We start from the raw sequence: 20,696 nt of genomic DNA on the forward strand, positions 1-20,696 counted from the left end.
TAAAAGTAAATGATTTCTCGATAAGAAAGTGAAAGCATTTTCCCATGTTTTAGCTTTCTTGTCGGTGTGCTAAATGTGATGGTGCAGTGAGAAAAAAAATGCTCTCTTCGAGAGGAAGAGTGTTGTAGAAAGACATCATGCCTGCCAATTGTATTATTGCTTCACTGTTTTTTTTTTAACAGAATGTTCAGTATGCAGTCAATACTAGTAGTTATTGACTGCACTCTGAACACGTTGATTGGCTGAGAGAAGGTTAATAACGATGTAATAATTGTTATACTGTGTTATATTTGTGGGTCTCATTTAAAAAAAAATCTTCAAAGACTTAACTCCCTGTATTGGAAGTCACTTTGGAAATGGGCCATTGGGTAATGCAAACCTTTTTACCACATTATTACAGTGTACATGTTTTGATTAAGTGGTCTCAAATAGTTTTTTTTCCCAAGGCCCCAAAATGATATGATATATCATATGGCATTTATAAAGCGTCTGTACACAAGTGTTTCTAGGCACGACAAGACTAGGCGGGGGAAACAAAGGGACGACAAAACATCAATCTTATTAGGCCTTGTGTCATTCAGATCGTGCAAGTGCAGGGAAGAGGAAAGGGGAGAAGTGCCAAGGGGGGAAGGGAGGGGTGCAGGTAACTCAATAAGTGCAGCCAGCAGGTGGCGCATAACTGCAGAGAGAATGGACTGAAGAGTTGCAGGTACAAACCCTTAAGTGCTGGGGGAGCCCGGGTTCAGTGTGAGGGCAACTGGACATGCAGGAGCCTGGGCCTGAGTTCAGAGGGTATCCAGGTGACCAGTGCATGGAGCAGTCAGGTGCATCAGCAGGGGAGAGGAAGAGAGAAAGTGAAAGTGAAAAGGAAGGTCTTGAGTTGATTCCGGATCTGTAGGTGGTTCTGCTCAAGTTTTAGAGAGGCTGTTCCAGAGGGAAGCCCCAGTCAAGGAGAGAGATCTGCCCCCAACTCTCTGCTTGGAGAAGCGTCTGACCCTTAGAGAGTTGGAGGTGAATGAGCGGAGAACTCGAGAAGGAAGATGTTTTGGAAGAGAAAGTTGGAGGTAGAGGGTTACCGTGCCCCAGAAAGCTTTGTGGACGATGCAGAGGGTCTTGAACTTGATCCTTGCAGCCTAGGGGGGCCAGTGAAGAATTTCAGAGCTGGAGAGATAGGATCCCTGGGCTTGAGGCCAAGTACAAGTCTCACAGTCCTGTTCTGAAGAAGTTGGGAGGTTGAAGACTAGAGGCAGGCAGATTTAGAAAGTGGCTGTTGCAGTAGTCCAGCCTAGAGAGGACCAGCGCTATGGAGACCGTGAGCTTCTGGGGGAAAGTGAGAAAAAGGAAGAATACTTCTGTGGAGGTGCAGCTGATAGTTTGACTTCCTAGAGATGTCAGAAATGTGAGGAGAGAAGGAGAGGGTGGAGACGAAGATGACACCAAGATTCTTAGCCTCACAGGAAGGAGCAGGAAGAGGGCCCACAGTGGGCAACCAGAGACCATACCAAGAGAACTCTGGAAGTATTTGACACATTTTTTGGCTATTGTTTTCGATGTCTATTGAAATCCTGATATCTTGCATCCTATGGATTCACAGAAACATAAGTAATCATGCAAACCAGAACATCTCTTCCATAGCTGCCTAAAATGTGAGCTTACTACTTCACCATGCAAAGCTCTAAACTCGGATTTGGCCCCTGGCTTTCCGTGTGTGTTGGCTACGAGTAAAATGCACTCTTTCTTTAAGAAGAACAAAAGAGAGATATCAAAAATCAACCCCAATGCACGTGACTATGATTTGTACACATTACTCCTCGGAGCAAAATGGAATTTGGATGGTTTGACAAGACCACTCACAGAGACATATCTTCTCGACTAATTTTCTAATAGTTTATTATGGTTCTATGTCGTTTCATCCCCAGGTTTTTTTAATGAGTTTTTTGCCGATCATTTTTTACCAAAGAACGAATTGACAGTTTTAAAGAAAATAATATTTGTTCCCCCCACCCCCAAATCACACTACCCTATTATATAGTTCCTATTCCCCAACCCCTTACATCTTAAATTCCCTTACACACATGCCTACATTTTTTAATGAGTTTTTCATTGAACTTTTTTGGCAACTAACTCATCGAAAAATATACTGGCAATGAAACAATTGTATACCGTTTGTTATAGTATTAGTGACCCCACTGCCTACAGCAGGTGTGCTAATGCCCTGGAATTTATATGATACTCTGATGGCCACAAGGCTTTTACAATCTTGACCAGCACAAAAGCTGCAAATTTATGCTACCTTTGTATGTATTACTGGTTAAATCATGCATTTAATAGTTTGCTGATCGTGGGTTGATTTGTCAGGTTTCTGTTTCCTTCTCCTGCTGACACTGCTTTTCTCTTCATACTCACTGGTAGGGAGAGCCTGTGTAAGTGTGGCTACACTAAAAACCAACACATCGAGGGCGTCCAAACCAACGGCACCGACAAGTGGAACTACAAGAAGCACACCAAGGAGCTGCCGACCGATGCCTTTGGGGATCTCCAGTTTGAGAGCTTCGAAAGACGAGGGAAGGTATCTTGGCAACACCGACGTCACATGATGGGTGGGTGAGGGTCATCAGATGAAAACGTGTCAATGGGCCTCATTCCGAGTTTGGAGGTAGCCATGGCGCTATTTGCGCCATGGCTGCCTCCAAACCCGGGTCCGTATCTGGTCTGGGTGAATGAGGACTTACCGGGACATTACGACCTGTGCGGTCCCGGTAAGTCCCCATTCATCCGACCATTCCCAATTCCCATTTGAGCCCCCATAGGGCTCAATGGGAATGGGGAAGGTGCTAATTACGGGCCTGCTAACAGCAGGCCCGTAATTATCGCCCTGGTCCCTTAGCGGGACCCGTAAAGAACGTGTGGACCTCGGAATTGGGTGGTAAGGGATTACCGGCACTGGTCTCCTTACCGGTGGCTGGTATACCTTACCGCCCAACTCATAATGACCCCCAATGTCACCAATGCACCATTATAAGCAGTGGAATGATGCATCAATGTGACTCCAAAGATGAGTCAGTGGAGAGAAAAGGTATAGCTATGCCACTGAAGCCTCACGACCTGTGGGAAAGGCATCTCTGGAGCACTGATGAACCATGATTGGCAGTTTAAGGCATCCCCATGCGTTTGATGTGTCAAAAAAAGCAAAGTAAAGTAGCTCCACTTAATGATGCACTATGGTCATTGGGGGCAAGGGAGAGGGGACAGTCCCTGTGCCACCAATGCACCCTGGTAGGTAGGCAAAGGTATTTCTGTGGACTGATCGCCATGATGGGTAGTGGAATGTCTTACTGCACCACTGACGTGCCATATTCAGTGTTTGAGTAAGGAATACCTGTGCCATGGATTCATCAAGGCAGTCAGGTGATTCCATGCCATCAATGGAAATTGCTGTGCTGTAGAATGTATCTCTGTCACTTTGCCACCAGTTCCCTATGATGTCTGGGTAAAGGCATCATTGTTCCTCAGTGACCAATGGCAGTTGAGAGATGGTGCTTCTGTTTGAGTGATGCACCGGGGCCTGTGGGGTCTGGAATCTCCCTTCTATTGATGCGCTGTGATGGGCAGTGGAAGATATCTCTGTGCCTCTGATGCCTTCAGACAGGCAGTATACGGTAACCATGTCTGATGCACTGTAATGACCAGGGTGGGATATCCCTGTAACACCAATACCCCACAGTGGGTGAGTGAAGGCATCTCTACTGCTCTCTGCAAGACCTTACATTCTAACTGTGCCTCTGCTATGTTTGCTCTTGAGCCTGATGGCTAACTGATATTTCCTGTGCGAGCCCTAAATCGAAGGCTTATGAATGAGGCCAACAGTGCTATGCATCTACTGAAGATGCCATGATGCCGGCACAGCCCAAGGCCTGTAACTGCATAAGTCACAAGACCGCTCGTGCTTTAACGGAAAGCAGTATTGATGCTCTCATCTCTTCTGCACACACCTGGATCTATTCCTCGCGTTGACCTGTTGTTAAACCTACCCTAGTAGAATGGTATTACACCAGAGTCTCATTACAGCCAAGCCAGTGATTCCCGTCCTACGAGATGAACAATACATTTGGACTCTGCCATATATGCAAAATATCACAGTGGACCCAACACCTCTAACACTTGGTGCTCATTTATACAACACTATCACAGTTGCTATTCAATCTGGATTCTTTATAGTGAGTTACGCGATAGATGGGTTACCCTCATCTCATCTTCCTCTCTCCAATCTTGAGAGATTGACCTTACTTGCTGTACTACAACTACCAATAGGGGAGTAAGAGGAAGCTAAGGAGTCCGTGTGTAGCATATGCTGGAAACCAAACACAGACTGCAACAAGAGGCCTGGGGAAACTCCTAGCATCTTGCACACTCTTACACTATCAAGGGTTACATAGACTGTGTAGCCCTGTGATCATAGCATGTTCATTAAATGTAGGACTTATACTGCAGTGTTCATTTCAATACACGTTATACCAGTGTGTGCTTTACCAGCATCATATGCTTTTTATCCGATTAATGAAATCCACTTCATCAATTGGGGGCTGTCATCCCTCTTTGTGAAGTAGTAGAGAAAATACACAAAGGTGAGCAGGCTCCTTTTTAACAAATTTTGTGTTATTTTTACAATCTCACAGTGACCGTGCATTCTCACTGGAACCTTGTTGCGAGAAAAAAAAAACTGTTCCACATCCTCTCTCCCCCTTCCAGCGACCAGTTGCGAAAAGAGGTCCAGCCGTACACCCGTTTCAATGGGGGATCAGTGTTTACATTCAATCCCCTCTGCTGGTGCAGTTTTCGGCCTGTGCCCAACTCTCCCACTGAAAACAGACATGTTTCATGCTTTTTTGGCACTTGAAGTCTATCTTATTACTGATGCATTTTGTACAAATAAATCTGCCAATGAATCACCTTGTTCATCTTGAGGGTGGTCTGTAAATGGAGAAACCAGGTTCAGTAGGTTTTCCTACTTTTCAAAGCTTGTAATGAATCACCAGCAGTGATGTTGTGGCACAATTCCTAGCATTTTATATTACTCAAAATGCAGGCTTTAATACATTCCATTGGACTTACTGGAAACATTATGCAGAGATGGAGCAATGCATAAGCTTTCAAAGTCTCATAGCCATTTCTATCAGATGATACAGAATGAAATGATTACCAAAAAGCACCACTGGACAGTTAATTCTCAAGTGAAAAAGAACATGCTCAGGTAAACTTGATTGGGTGAAGAAATAGTATGCATGGATAACAGATATGGCATGGCTGCCTTATCTAAAGGATCATTAAACAACCGGAAGCAGGGAACATACCTAACTGTTTTCACTGAAAGCAGTACACATTTCTAGCCAAGAGTTCTGTTTTAAGAAAACAAAACGTACTCAAACATAATTGTTGAATTTAACGTGTTCTCAAAGTTAGGCCCCAGTAATTTCCTTTAGCTGCTGGTGTACTTTCAAAAACATTTTGAAGTGAAAGATTTGAAAACACATAATTTGAACACAGCATGTCTTTTGCATTCTCCTTACACAGAGTTTAAAAATGTGTTTCCAGTCTCTGCATAGTGTCAGAACTATCAGAGCTGCTAAGGTTTACTAGCTGGTCAAGAATGTGGCACTGCAAAATATGATCTGTAGGTTCTCCGCCACTCATTCCAGTACATTTACTGCAGGACTGTGAGAGGGGCAAGAGCAAACTTATCCTCCATTTTTTGAGTCGATAGGGCATGATTGTAATGAGGCCCAATGTTACTGCATGTATTGAATAGTAGCCAGTTGATATTGATTATCTATGTTTGTTTAATCCTTATACCACTTGACAAAGGGGCATCACGGTCCCAAAACAGGTGGTAGATTTCATAAACAGGATGAAAAGTGTGCAATGCTGGAGGAATACAAGTGAAGATAAAACATGATGATTAATACGCATTGAAATGAACAGTGAAGTATATGGGCAGAAAGTTAACAAGAGTGCTCGGACCACTGGGCTACACAGTATATGCATCCCATTATAAGTCACATGTGTCACACCCATCTACAGGGCTCTGCAATCTAGATCACCACTAACAGTGAGTAAGCTATGAGTGCGGACCAGACTGTTTTGGATTTGGATTGTGCACACCCTTCCCAGATTGACACTCTGGGGCCTAATCTCCAACAGGGTGTTCCCTAACCTATAATCAATTAAACTTTCCAGAAACTCAATTCCGCATTCCCATGACTGATCCCTACCTTGTTCCCTACAGTGCACTCATGTCAATGGAGCGGAAATGGTACAATAGATCAGTTTGAGATTCGTTTCCTTAATCCCAATAAGCCATGTAAATGGCTAATGGTCTGCTGGGACCTTGAAGGTAGCTCCAAAGAGGTACAGCATCAGGTACCTTAGAGTCCAGACAAAGGGGCAGCATAATTTTCTACTGTGGCTAGTGTGCAACTAGTGAATTACAAATAAAATCATATTTTTTTGTTTTCCCTTATTTTTGAGATATATTAGGGTACCACTCACCCCGATGCAGGATTCATCATTTTGCATAAAGAAGGGATTGCTAAAGTCTGGTGCCTGTAACATATGAACTTCACAGAGAGCATCTGCCAGCTTTAATGATTACTGCTGGCACTGCTCTGTCCACTGAGCCCTCATACGCTGTTAATGAGATGCCAGGGCCATCTAAGGGGGCATTATGTTCTTATAGTTGTCCATTAAGACGATGTGGCATCTGAAGTGGGCAAGATGTTTTCATGGGTCTTAGGGCAAGTTGGCACTTATCTTTATCAAACCAATTGTGCAACCCACCCTCAAGGTAACAACAGTGAGTTTACTACTGTCTCTAGTATTATTTATTTATTTATTGGGTATTTATGATGCACTTATACAGCAAATGGTGTTTCAAGGCGCAACAAGACAAGGGAGGGGGTAGCAGGGATGAAGAAAAACAAAAGCGGTCCTACTAGATCACGTGTCATTTGGATCGTGCAAGTGCAGTAACAAGAAGTGCAGGAGAGGGGAGGGAGGCAAGTGCCGGTCAGAGTGGAATGCACTAATGCTAAGGGAGGAAAGGAAGTGCAGGTCAAAGTGAAAAGAGCGCACAGCTGGGGAGGAAAGAGGGGGAAAAAGGCCCATGGGTTAGGCGAGTGCTAAGGGCAGGCCAGGTAGACACAAGCCCAGGGAATACAGAGAGTGCAGGCGGAAGAAGATCCACATGCGACGTGGGAGGAGTGGTGCTGGATGGGCTCAAGGGATGCAGTCAGGCTAGTGCAGTGGGAGGGAACACAGTAGGGCAAGTGCAGGTTAGGGCGCTCAGGGGAAACCAAGTGCAGGGGTGGACTGGTCGAGTAGGTCCTCGTGCCCTGTATTAATCAGAAGGCACCAGGCAACCAGTCAAAATGAGGCAGAGGGGGACATTAGCAGGGGGGGAGGATGAGAAAATGAGGGCCTTGAGAAGCTTCCAGAACTTAAGGAAACCCAGCTCAAGTCTGAGAGGGGCAGGGAGGCCATTCCAGAGGGAGGCACCTGCGGAAGAGACAGATCTACACCACACTCTCTGCTTGGAAAAGCGTGTGATCTGCAGTGAGTTGGAGCTAGAAGACTGAAGGGCTCTAGCAGGGATCTATTTTAGAGAGAGAGAGTTGGATGTAGGTGGGATACCAGGCCTTAGAAGGCCTTGTGGATGATGCAGAGGGACTTGAACTTGTTCCTTGCAGTAATTGGGAGCCAGTTGAGAGATTGTAGGGCTGGAGAGATGTGGTCCCTGGGCTTGAGGCCAAGGATACGTCTTGCAGTCCTATTCTGGGGTAGTTGAAGAGGACAAAGGGAGGATTTAGGCAGATTGAGGAAAGGGCGGTTGCATTAGTTGGGCCTAGAGAGAACCAGAGCTTTGGAGATATTGAGTTTCTGGGGGAAGGTGAGGAAAGGGAGAATACCTCTGAGGTCCGTGATGTGAGGAGAGAAGGAGAGAGAGGAATCGCAGATGACACCAAGGTTATTTGCCTCACAGGAGGGTCAGGCGCCCATGGATGGCAGCCAGAAAGTAGGAGGGAAGGAGGGAGCAGGGGTCCCAATGACAGGGGTTAAGGCAGAGATTGTTAGCAGTGCAATATGCCTGAATAGCAGTCAGACAGTCGGGAATGAGAGTGGAAGAAGAGGAGGCAGTGGAGGGAAATTTTAAGGAGAACTGTGTGTCATCCGCATAACACTGGAAGTGAGGAGGGAAGACAGAGATCAAATGGGCTAGAGGGGCAAGGTAGATGTTGAAAAACCACAGCGAGATTATAGAGCCCTGAGGGATCCTGGGATCTTCAGGTCAGAACAGATATGAGATTCCAGGCTTCGAAAAAGGGTTCCTTCTAACACTGTTCTACTAGCATCAAAATCTCTTAAGACTGAAACCTTTATGTCATTCATCTGCACATTCTTTAAAACCTGGGACATATTATTAAGGGCTCAAGTTAAAATATGTGGATTATTATCCCATAACTCCAAGGATACTGGATACTAAGCGTAATTCAGAGGGGGCAGTGACGTGCTCTTCCGCAACATGAAAGGTCAGACTAGTACTAGACTTAAGTCTTCCCTTTTCAGCCATGGTCTGCCCTCTAGAGAGCAAGATATCTGCAGTGTCTGTAAACCTTTGTACTGTGTTTGCCACTGGTTTTAACAAACCAAGAATGAGTTTTGCTTTCCTGATGAGACCAACTCTCATAAGACTTATGCTCAGTTTTTGGTGCCTTGTTTGGTAAAAGATTTGGGGGACTGTTTTTGACAGGCTCTCTGTTCCGTCTGTGCTGCCCATGTGCCCTTTAATTCACCTTGGTAGCAAGTCATTAATGTGCAGCCACGGCAAGTAGACTAGCTTCACTAAAATGCTGCAGCATCTCTGTAGGACAAGCGTTTAAAATGTTCCATTGCTGCCACCAGATGTCAGAGTAGTTTTGTTAAGGTCACCCATCCCATTCCCCATGGCCAGAACATTGCATGACAGAAATTGTATCAATGGTCCCCATGGTCGTCCCTCTCTCTTCTATCGCCAAGCACCTCCTTCATAATGCATACGTCCTCAGCCCCACATTAGTATATACCGATTGTTTCTCCCTCAGTATGTTAATCTCAAAAGGAAGTGAGATGTTACCCAAAAGCCTACTCTAGCCACCGGTTAGTGTTCTATAGGGACAAGGAACTGTGCCTAGCAGATGCCCTGCTTGAGTCCGGCTTCTTCTCTCATGAAAACGACTGGATGCCTAATCATCTCTCGATCAGGCACGCTAACTCAGAATATCTCTGTCTGGATCGAGAACATCTTGAAGCCACTTGCAAGAAAGACACCCAGATACATCCAGGACACCACTGATCTACTCAATAGACTGCACTATGGAGTCCCCTTCACAAGGTGCACATTGCTAGCAATCATGGATGTGGAGTCATTTAGCACAAATATTCCCCATGTTGATGGCCCTGGGGCATATAAGAATGCTCTTGGCAATCATCACCTACTTGCTGTCACTATAGACAAGTACATAGAATTCATCTTGACTCAGAACTATTTCACATTCAGCACTGATACTTCTTTCCAAATGATGAAGGCTGCCATTGGTACTTGAATAGTGCCTTAGTATACAAATGTATTCCTAGCACAAGTAGAGACGGATTACCTTGCCACCTGTGACTGCAGACCTTTGAGATACCTGAGCTACTTTTATGATATCCTCCTGATGTGGACTGCTGGGGGAACAGGACCTCTGAAGCTTCCAGAGAAGCTTTAATGAATTCCACACAAGCATCAAGCTCAAAGTGTCCTCATCTCCTTAGAAAGTACATTTCCTCAACATCACCAAAACAATAAAAGATGACCAGCTACAGACCACAGTGCATCGCAAACCAACCGAACGGGCCAGCTATTTGAAGAGTGACATCTTCCACCAAAGATGCTACCATATTCAGCCAAGCATTAGGATACAATCAGATGTGCTTAGACACACGGGAATGGGATAAAAACATACAAGCCTTGAGATCAGACTTCATAAAGTAACACCCACAGAATTGTAGACAGCCAGATCCACCGGGCAGCATGGGTCTCCAGGAGCAACCGCTTGGAATGCAGTACAAAGGAGGCACAAACCAGGGTTCCCCTGGTGCTCGCCAGTGTTGGAAGACCTCTGAAGGATTAAATAGGAACTATAACCCATTCTGCAACATGATTGATGAAAGTGTGAGAGAAGTTGTCCCTGGCATGCCTGTCCTTGCTTTCAGACAACCAGCCAGTCTGGAGGGGATGATGGCAAGATGCAAACTACATACAAATAGCACAGAAAAAAGAAAAAATGCTATGCAGAAACAAAAGATGCCTAAACTGGCCCATATGAACATTTCAGATACAGCCAAGCTACCGCACATATGGAAGGACTACAACATTATGGGGCGCTTTACATGTGCATTCAATAATGCTGTATAATTGAATGCTTGATTGTGAGCATGAAATACTCCTAAGTACCCTTGAATAATATAATGCTGTCATGACGTAGTCTATTATGCTACGGTTAATGTCAAAGGGAACTCTGAAGTTAGGTTCTTGGTTACACTAAATTAGTAGCTGGCCCGTGTTCGCCTCATCCCATTCTTACCCTCGTCTTCTGATCCAAAATCATTGCCTTGCAATTGTCTAAATTCAGCTTCAGCAAATTCTCCACCTTTGAGCAGACAATCACAAACAGGTGGTCAGGCAGAAAATGTGGTGCCATTTTGGGCGACAATGGAATGAAGCATAGATCTGCGTGTCATCAAAATATGTACAGCATGACAATCCATGCTTCAGGTTTAGATCCACAGAGTGACTGTTCTTGGACGTTGAAAGGGAGGAAACCAGAGAGAGCTGGGAAACTCCTTAAGGCGTGAGACCATCTGATAACATATAGGTCCTTATGGTCACTTAAAGTTGGGAGCCACTATAATTCCACTGCCTACAATTTAAACGTGACCCCTTAGATGCAGTAGTAGAATCTCATGGTGTACCTCATTAGAAGATGTTAATTCTAGTAACCTAAGAAGGATAAATAGGCAGGCCCCTTTCATGCACAGCAGCCACACAGACCAAAAGAACGTACATTGCATCCAAAGGAAATTGCCCCCAGAAAAAGACCTGTAACAATAATATCTCAATATTATTGCTGGGTTGTTACTTATGCAGTACAGTATCCAGAGCAAAATAGGCTACCTTTAGGGAAAGACCACCTCACAGAAATGACCCAAGATATGCTAGGCTTCCAGTTAGGGTAGTAAACTGGGTGTTGGAAGATGTGTGGTGTGCTTTAAGCTGTGATGAACATGTTTCTTGGGGACCAGTATTACCCAAAAGTGGGTAATACTGGTTTAATAGGAGTTCGGATGCTTTCAATCTTTCCAACAAAGCATTGATGGAATTCACGACTTCTTACAAAAGGTGCTCAATCCTAGATGATTACACAAATGTCGTCCTTCTCCTTTTGCCGCTTATGATAAATGTCATGAACCACTTTATCATCTTGTCTTCCGGCTGGAAGAGTTCTATGAGACGATCCTGTTATAATCTATGATTGTAGTCAGTCATTTCTATGGAGTGAATGCGCGCGCCTATGGAAATGCATTCTATAACTTGGGTGACGTGTGTAAGTGTTCTAGAGGAGTCGGTTGGTGAGTGCCCGCTGGGTGGGAAGCCAGTGTCTGCTCTCCTATATGTCATACCCTATGAGGTCAAACTTTAGGCAACATAGGATCACGTACACTCGGAAGTCTGGTTGTTGTAATTCCTACACATTGCTCTATGTGCACCCAGCTATCGTCCACAACAGCAATGCTCCATCTCTCCGAGCGGACATGTCCAGGGTCCACGGTCACTGGCTCCATCGAGAATGGCATGATACTTCCCCATGCTCTCGGTGACCTGTGAGTTCAAGTACTACCTGACAGGAGTGTTGCTAGATCTGGAAAGGATCGGGGGCTAGCCAAATGTTGAGACTGTCGGGACTGGGGGCTGGCTAGTGTTTTGGTTGTATTCCCAGAGCTTCTATCCTCGGCTACAAGCAAAAGACACAAGGCTATATCCCTCTCAGCTCCCCCCCCTGGCAACGCCTCTGCTACCGGGACAAGTGCATCAATCTATACAGTGGCATCACCAGGGAAAAAAGATCCAAGAGTTAATAATGTTCCGGTGAAACAAGTAAAGGTGCATTAATGTACAGCTCATGATTATCATTACCTTCATCGGGTTTGAGAGAGGTGACCGTGCAGGCTACTTAGGTGCATCCATCGATAAACCAACATTACCATAAGTAGCCGGGGAGGGCACTATGCAGGTAATATAGACGCAGTTGTGTCAATTACGCAGTGACTAGAGGTTCCTGCAGGAGGATTGTGCACTTAATGCAGGTGGTATCCGGTGAAAGGAACTTGGGGTTGGTCACCCTGAGTTACCTGGGGGCAACCAGACGTGAACTCCCTGCTCACTGTGCTCAGAGAGACAAAGCTTCACCTCACTGATGAGGCCCAACAAGGCTGAAGCCCGTGTATGGGGTTGCTTTTGGTACTCTTGTTCAGAGAGGAATTGCCATAGCATTTCGGTGCTGGACTGCCCATGTGGGCGGGACAAAGACTGATATGCAAATGGGTATTTCCCATCTGTGAAAGGCACAGTGAGCAAAACACGTGTGCTGCAAACTTTCATCTCAGAACAGGTTATCATGCCATGTTCTTTCTGGAGAGGAGCGCCTGCTACCTTTTTTGAAATATTTGAAAGGAACTTGGGGTTGGTCACCCTGAGTTACCTGGGGGCAACCATACGTGAACTCCCTGCTCACTGTGCTCAGAGAGACAAAGCTTCACCTCACTGATGAGGCCCAACAAGGCTGAAACACGTGTATGGGGTTGCTGTCGGTACTCTTGCTCAGAGAGGAATTGCCATTGCATTTCGGTGCTGGGCTGCCCATGTGGGCGGGACAAAGACTGATATGCAAATGGATATTTCCCATCTGTGAAAGGTACAGTGAGCAAAAAGGGTGTGCTGCAAACTCTCATCTCGGAACAGGTTATCATGCCATGTTCTTTCTGGAGAGGAGCGCCTGCTACCTTTTTTGAAATATTGGAAGGTATCCAGTGATGTTAACAAATTGAAAATAACGGAATACATTTTACACAAACCATAAATACCGAAGAATACCGATTTTCCGGTACAAAATATGTATGGGGGTTGGGTAATGGATCAAAATGGGTGGGGAGGGGGTTGGGGCGGGGTTATAAACCAAGCGAAACAGGCGGCTTGGGAGGAGGATTGATAAAAAATGTTTTCGTTATTTCATTTTTCATTAAAATCACAGTGATCCAATGCAGGTGTCTTTGCTATAGCAGATTGGCCTTCTCATTTTCCACCTTTGATTCTCTCGGCAGTACATCCGACTGTCGCGTGACACCACTCCTGATATCCTGTATGAGCTGATGACCCATCACTGGCAGCTGAAGACGCCAAACCTCATCATCTCAGTGACCGGTGGAGCACGCAACTTCTCCCTGAAGCCACGCATGCGCAAAATATTCAGCCGGCTTATTTATATTGCACAGTCCAAAGGTGATTAGGAGGTTATTATCTATGTCCGGAAGGGCCAGTGCTGATGGCTTGGAATGACTTTTCAGTGTATGTGCAACTTTGCTGCATGTTGCTGTCTAAAACCAAAGATACATTGAAATAATGGCCATAACTGTGGAAGAGCAGAACCATGGGAGGAGTATGGAATAAAGGAGGTCAGGTGGGCGGAGTTTAGGAACATACAGCATGTAATGCAAATGGCTATTGTATGGAACATGGTATATGCTCACAAACATTTGTTAACTTTTAGTCTAGAATTTCCAACACTGGCATTAACTGGAAAAAAGGAGACGTGTACCCCACACTTCCTTAAAAGTTTGTACCATTGAGAAACCAGAAAGTAAATGGATGAGCTCTATTCCGACTGACCTTCCACTCTTGCTCACCCTTTCCCCAGGAGCCTGGATCTTTACTGGTGGCACACACTATGGACTGATGAAATACATTGGTGAAGTGGTGCGAGACAATACCATTAGCCGGCGATCTGAGGAAAAGATAGTGGCCATCGGCATTGCAGCCTGGGGCATGATTGCCAACAGGGACAGCCTCATCCGCAGCCCGAATACCGAGGTATGTTCATCCCTGTCATGGGTTAACACCCACATCCAGAACGCAGCTTGCTTTTTGGTGTTAGTTTTGGCGCCCAAATAGGTTCATGAGAATTATCACATCAAATCTCCCACAGATAGTAGCTAATTCTTACAAAGTTCTCTAAATTCATGGCTCCATTTCTACGTCTTTGTTGATGTTGTCTCACCAATATTAAGGCTTAAATTGTGCCGTGTTGCTTGTGTTTCTCAGGGCACCTACGTAGCTCACTATGCCATGGACGACCTCAAGAGAGACCCACTATACTGTATGGACAATAATCATACACACCAAATACTTGTGGACAATGGCACCAACGGCTATGCGACCGTAGAGGCAGATGTGCGGGCACAGTTGGAAAAGTATATATCAGACCTTATTGTCCCAGGTTAGTGGGGATGTGTGTTACTAACACATGCTAGTCATGTAAATGCCATGCCTGTCTATGCCTTTAAAGCAACCACAAAGAAAATGCAAACACTGTTGCCGTAGAGGTAATATCAGACCTCACATGATCTAGATTGGTATCTGCCCATCTGGCCGTATCTGTTTAGCTGCATTTTGCAGTGGGACATCTGACTGCATTTTACTGTGTCAAGTTTAGGTTGGGTGTACAGAATGATGATCTTTCTTGCCAATGCATTATATTTGAGTGTTTTTAATTTCCTGTTTGCACCTGTTATCATTGTGTTTATATGGCCCTATTTGTTGATTGCCCTTTTGCCCCCACTTTCCCCCATAAAAACACCAGCTTTCCTTGTGTGTTCCCCTTTTCCATTTTTGTCACCCCAGAAAGTTTAAAAAAGCAAAAAATAACCCTTTCCCACTTTGTATTCCTAATTTCTTTTGGCTATGTGTTTGTCCTACTAGGCCTTGTGTGACTACTTCAATTTTTTCCCTCATCTTGCCTTTAACTCTCGAACCAAAAGCAATTAAAACAACTTCCTTGTTGTATTCCCACTCATTCGTGAAACCTAAAATGGATTAACATTAAATGTTCGAATGGAGAAATGACATTAAAAAAAAATAATGTCGGGGAGACCCCCACACGCTTTCTCCCCACTACCTTAACCATTACCCTTACCCCACCCCTATATTTTATTAAAATGACCCAAAATTTCGAAAAACAATTGATAAAAAAATGCAGTCATTTCTCCATTTGTTTTTTTTCATTCGATCATTTCTACGGACACCCCTAAAATATCTTCCCATTTGTGTGTGGATCAAAGAATACTTCCTGTTTTAGTAATCTCCCTTTGTGCCTGAGAATCCTTTGTTAATTCATTTGTTTGCCCTATTGAGCCATTTGGCCTGACCTGACCAGTGCCTGAGAAACGCCTGACACTTTGCCCTGCTTAGATGGGCAAAAGTCCCAGCAGGCCACTGAGCACAGCACTGGTCCTGAGCATGTTAATGTAGAGGCAGGGGAGCCAGGGACCACTCAAGCCTAGTCAGAGACAAATGCCTCTCTTTAGCTCAGCTCTAGTGCCTCTATAAAAGAGCCCAAATGGAGCCGAGCCAAGCATCACCTCATTTTCTGTTACATTCACAGAACAGATTAAAGTGTCATCTCCACCCAAAAAGAGTGTAATCAACTACGTCCATAGAGCACTTTATCTCTTGCCAGAAATTGTGTATTTGTGGAAAACTAAAGATGCAATGGGAGCATGTGTAATCTGAGAAACATGCAAAATTGTTAATTGTGCAACCAGAAAACCAGGTTTCTACACTTGACCTAGCTGTGCAATCCAGGCAAATCACTCCTATTTCCTTTGTGGCGTGTTCAAGAGGCAAGAAGAAGCAGAGTAATGCAGCTAAATTTGCTCATTGGTTTATTAAGTTCAGTCTCCAGAGCCTGCAGCCAACACATCCAACTCCAGCAGCTCTTATTCTAACAGTCACCACCTAGAATGTGTACCTTCGCCATTTTTCCGGGCGCCCCATTCCTATTCCAAGCTTGGAATACGAATTGTGAATTACGCAAGATATATAACACACATCTCCCTCTTCCAAAGGACAATGCAAACTAACCTTTCCCTTAACAGCATCGCAGCAATGGTATATAACACCGACTTTAACTAAGCAATAATAGCAGAATACTGACAGCAGGAGCCAACACATCTCATAATCCATTGTCCACATTGGCAGCCTCCTCATTCTCTTGTTTTCAACCTCTCTTGTGTTCAATTCACAGTTTACGCCTCCAGCTATCCGAGAGCCACTCCTCCCTTTTGAATCTGTATACTCACTGCAATCTCCATTAAGACCCTCGACCTCCCACAGGGCAGGGATTGTCATCTTCATGTTCTCTTTTGGACCAATTCTCACACACTTCCATTTGCATACTGCTTGATGAAACACATCCTTCATTTTCATTGGCTCTGAGAACTTTGACATCCCTTTGCGGATTACACATCCTTTTTTTATTCACACTCAATCACTTGGTGACATTCTTTCACTGTTGCTTATTTCATACTCTCCTTATTTCCCATACTTCCTTTGTCCTAGTATAATGTGTTGTTGAATAAGTTGACACAATTCTCTCTCGAGCACTGAACGTGTTCACCCATGCTGGATTGAGCTGCGTGTTTGGCTCCCTGCCTCTCAACAACTTGAATGGCAATACTCCTGACAACCTATTCACGTGCATTGTCATGCTCCAGACTTCCTATCTCACTGCTGACCTTACATCTATACCATACTGGATCACTTGCTCTACGGTCTCTACTATGACCCTGTTGTGCCTTTCTACCAATCTATTTGTCTCCAGGTGATAATTAGCAGAAAACATCCATTTGATTCCTGTCTCCCTGGCATACTCCATAATTTCTTTACTCCTGATTTGAGTGCCATTGTCACTTTTGATAACTTTGGGAAACCTTTTCCTTCTGCTTACTTGGTCAAGAAATGTAATTACTTCTGTTGTGCTAGTGTCTTTCACAAATTTCACCTCTATCCATTTAGAATAATAGTCTACCATTGTCAACACAAACTTCATTTTTGGTCATAATACGAAATATGGTCCTAATATATATACTCTAACTTGTTTCCATCCTTCTTCAGGAGGTGGAATGCGTTTTCTCTTTGGCTCTTAGTTATCCAACTCTTATCTGAATTCTGGCATGCCCAGCATTCCCTTGCTTGTGTTTCTACATTTACATCTACTCCAGACCACCAATACCTCTCCCAGACTCTTTGCTTGATGGGCAAGCATAATAATTTTGGTTCTCATAGCTTTCGGGGGTATGAGATCTTGTCCTTTCAAGATGACGCTGCTTTCTTATGACAATTCTTCATTTATTTCCCAATACAGTGCTATTCCTTGGTTCAAACCTTTTTTCCTTGGCCAACTTTTTGGTGACGTATTCTTTTACTTCTAACAGAATCTTTTCTTTGGCTAATTCTTCAACCCACCTGTCCTTGAACATTACGTCCAACAACACAGTCACAACCTCATCCCTTATCTTCCCTATATGTGAGTAATCTAGATTTTTTTTAAAACAGCCACTTTGTTGCTTATCCCTGGCACATATCTTACTTCACAATCATAATCCTGTAATTTCATGTTTAATCGGGCAGGTCGTGGTGCGGCCTTATACGTACCCTTCAGTGTCAATACCTGTATCAATGGTTTATGATCAGTGTCAAATCATAGTGATTTCCCCATACGTATTTGCTGAAATGGCTCACTCGCCATTCTCATGCCAATAACTCTTTTCTAAATGATGGAGTAATTCTATTCCATTTCTGATCACACTCTTGACGCATACCATATAACTATGTCCGTTACTTCCGCCCTCTAGGACAACACCACCTACAGTCCTCGAACACTGGCATCGACTGCTATCTTGGTAATATTTGCCAATTAAAACCCACATAGATTAGGTGTGTTGCACACTCCATTCTTAATAGCATTCATTGATCTTTTGACAGTCTCCATTTCATTCAAACCTGGCTCCCTTCTTCATCAGTAGTCTTATCGATGTGTGAAACTAGCAAAATTCTTTATGAACTTGCAATAATTTACAAACCCAGGAACGATCATACTTCGTCCGTGGTGGCGGGTGTGTGAGCATTTCTCATATCAGCAACAGAGTCATTCATAGGCTTGTAACGTTGTCTGCTCATCAAATGTCCTAAACACCCTACTTCGTTTTCTCTAAACTTGCACTTGCTTGCTTTAACCCTTGGTACGCTCCCTCTCAGTTTATTCAAGACAGCTCATAGCCTTTCATCATGTTCCTGCTTTCCTCTACCATAAATCAAGATGTCATCTTAATACGCCATTCTCCGAGGTATGCTTTTCAAAATGCACACCATCATCCTTTGGAATACTGCAGCTGCTGAAGTGAGACCAAGCGGCATCTGGCAGTAGCGGAACAGCCCTAACAGTGCGATAAATGCAGAAATATAAAGTCCTCTGTTTACACTATATTGTGGTGCAGCTCCGACAAATCTAGTGTTGTAAACATGTCTGCTCCTTGTAAGCAATTCAACAGCTGTGAAATTATTGTCAAGGGTTATTTGTCTTTTTGGATGTTCTTGTTTAAGTATCATAGGTCTACGCATATCCTTAGCTTCCCATATTTCTTCATCGGTACTCGATAGGACTGACCCACTCTGCCGATTCAATTCCTCCAATGATTTCTTTTTGTTGCAGTCTGTTCAACTCCTCCTCTAATTGTTGTCTCAATGCAAACGGTATGCAGGGTCGGACTGGGACAAGAAATAGGCCCAGACACCCAAGAAAAGTGTCCCACCCCTTGCCTCAAAAAAGTGGCCCACCCCTCTCCTCAAAAAAGTGGCCCTCAAACCATCATCCGTGAATCACATCAACTCACAACTTTACAGAAAATGCTACTTATGGAGAGTGCATGTGTCTATTACATTACAACACAACTCATAAAATAACATAACTTTGCATTGAGTTCTGTGACAGGGTTACACCTCCGAGGCGCAGGAGTGGCATGAACCTACCAGCCCCCCTCCGGCTTCCAAACTTAGCACAAGCCGGCCCAAACTTAAAGTAACAGCAGCAAAAACGTGCATAGCATTGCAGCCAACCCCAGCATTGAACTGTCTCTCAGAACCTCTCATGGCACACAGCAGCATTTAAAACGGCACCCCCAAGGTCACCTGTACGGTCCTACCAGGCTGTGCAGGACTGTGCAGGACTCAGCAGGAGTCGAGACACTCTCAAACCGTGCAGGAAGTCCTATAGTCTGTTCCTATCCTCTTCATGGTCAGTTTGCGGGTATAGAAATCAAGTATAAGTTACAGACTCACATGCTAGATGCTGCCATTATATGCCATTTGTAGTCTGATGCCAACGCACCGTTCAATAGGCAAGAATGTCGAAAAAGGTCTGGATTGGACCTGGAGGGGGTGTAGTAACGGGGAAGGTGATGGCGTGGGTTTTGAGGAAAGTATATTGAGGTTGGTCTTGGGTGTGGTATTCGACCATTTTTATTTCATAGTGCTAACCAAACTGTGAAACTGACGTGTACCACTGTTTTGCCGAAGTACATTATAAAGTTCTAATTTACTTTGCTGAAATTAGAAGCTGTAAAGAGTGATACATGTCAGACTTGAGGGGTATGGGGTATAGAGGGTATTTAAAGGAAGGGGTGGGAAGGAGGTGGATAAGGATTGTATGGGGAACCCCCATTAAAAAAATTGTTTTAAAAAACTCAATGTAATTTTGATGCCATTTTACCAAATCAAATTACCACTTTGAAATGTCATAGAACCAACACTGAGCCACTTTTAATATGTGCGCTTATATAGTTCTTTATGATGGATTTCCCCGCTTCTAACCACTGTAATTACAGATATTATTACTGCATTTAATAGTTCTCATTTTATCGAGGATGTAGGAGTGAATTGACCCAGCCACGGGATTCAAACTTGCGAAGTAAAGGCCAATCCTAGAACTGAGTTGACCACATCATTTCTGAGCTACACATCCCTCCTAGTGATCGGACATGAAGTAAAGGGGTTTGCCCAGGATAATAAAATTCAGTCAAGTGTAAAATCTGGTTTCACAATCTCTAGTTAATCCAGTAGACCATATTTCACACCCTAACCCCATGATTTTGCGTGTAATGCCAACCAACATACCATGATTCCTGCATTGTAGCTTGTAAAGAGCAGTACCAGTTGCCTGTGTTTAATTATGCTGATTAGCAAAGCACCAAAACATTTGCTAACTTTATCATTCAGTGTAAAAGAAACCTTCATAAAAACATGTTGGCTAAAAATAATATGACTTCTATATGACGCCTAACTTAATGTTCCCATTATGCAGCAACTGTTACTAGTAGCAGCATGCACTTAACTCAATGAGCTATCTCCAACCACACATCCAAACTTCATAAAACGAAGTTGACCGCTAAAATTTATATATATTACCATATATGCTGCTAGCAAATCTGCACTATGCACTTTGTTGTCTTGTCATACT

General features: G+C 44.1%; 1 protein-coding gene across 1 annotated transcript in view; it reads left to right on the forward strand.

The window, feature by feature from the left end:
- Positions 1-371: 371 nt before the first annotated feature.
- Positions 372-20,696, forward strand: part of TRPM8 (transient receptor potential cation channel subfamily M member 8) — a 282,931-nt gene continuing 262,606 nt past the window's right edge. The window contains exons 1-5 of the mRNA XM_069615995.1: positions 372-418; positions 2,413-2,569; positions 13,450-13,627; positions 14,043-14,215; positions 14,447-14,621. Coding sequence (XP_069472096.1) covers positions 372-418; positions 2,413-2,569; positions 13,450-13,627; positions 14,043-14,215; positions 14,447-14,621 — 730 coding nt within the window. The remainder of the gene's footprint in view (positions 419-2,412; positions 2,570-13,449; positions 13,628-14,042; positions 14,216-14,446; positions 14,622-20,696) is intronic.

This window comes from Ambystoma mexicanum, chromosome 9, assembly GCF_040938575.1.
Source record: "Ambystoma mexicanum isolate Mex_15411 chromosome 9, UKY_AmexF1_1, whole genome shotgun sequence".
Lineage (NCBI taxonomy): Eukaryota > Metazoa > Chordata > Amphibia > Caudata > Ambystomatidae > Ambystoma > Ambystoma mexicanum.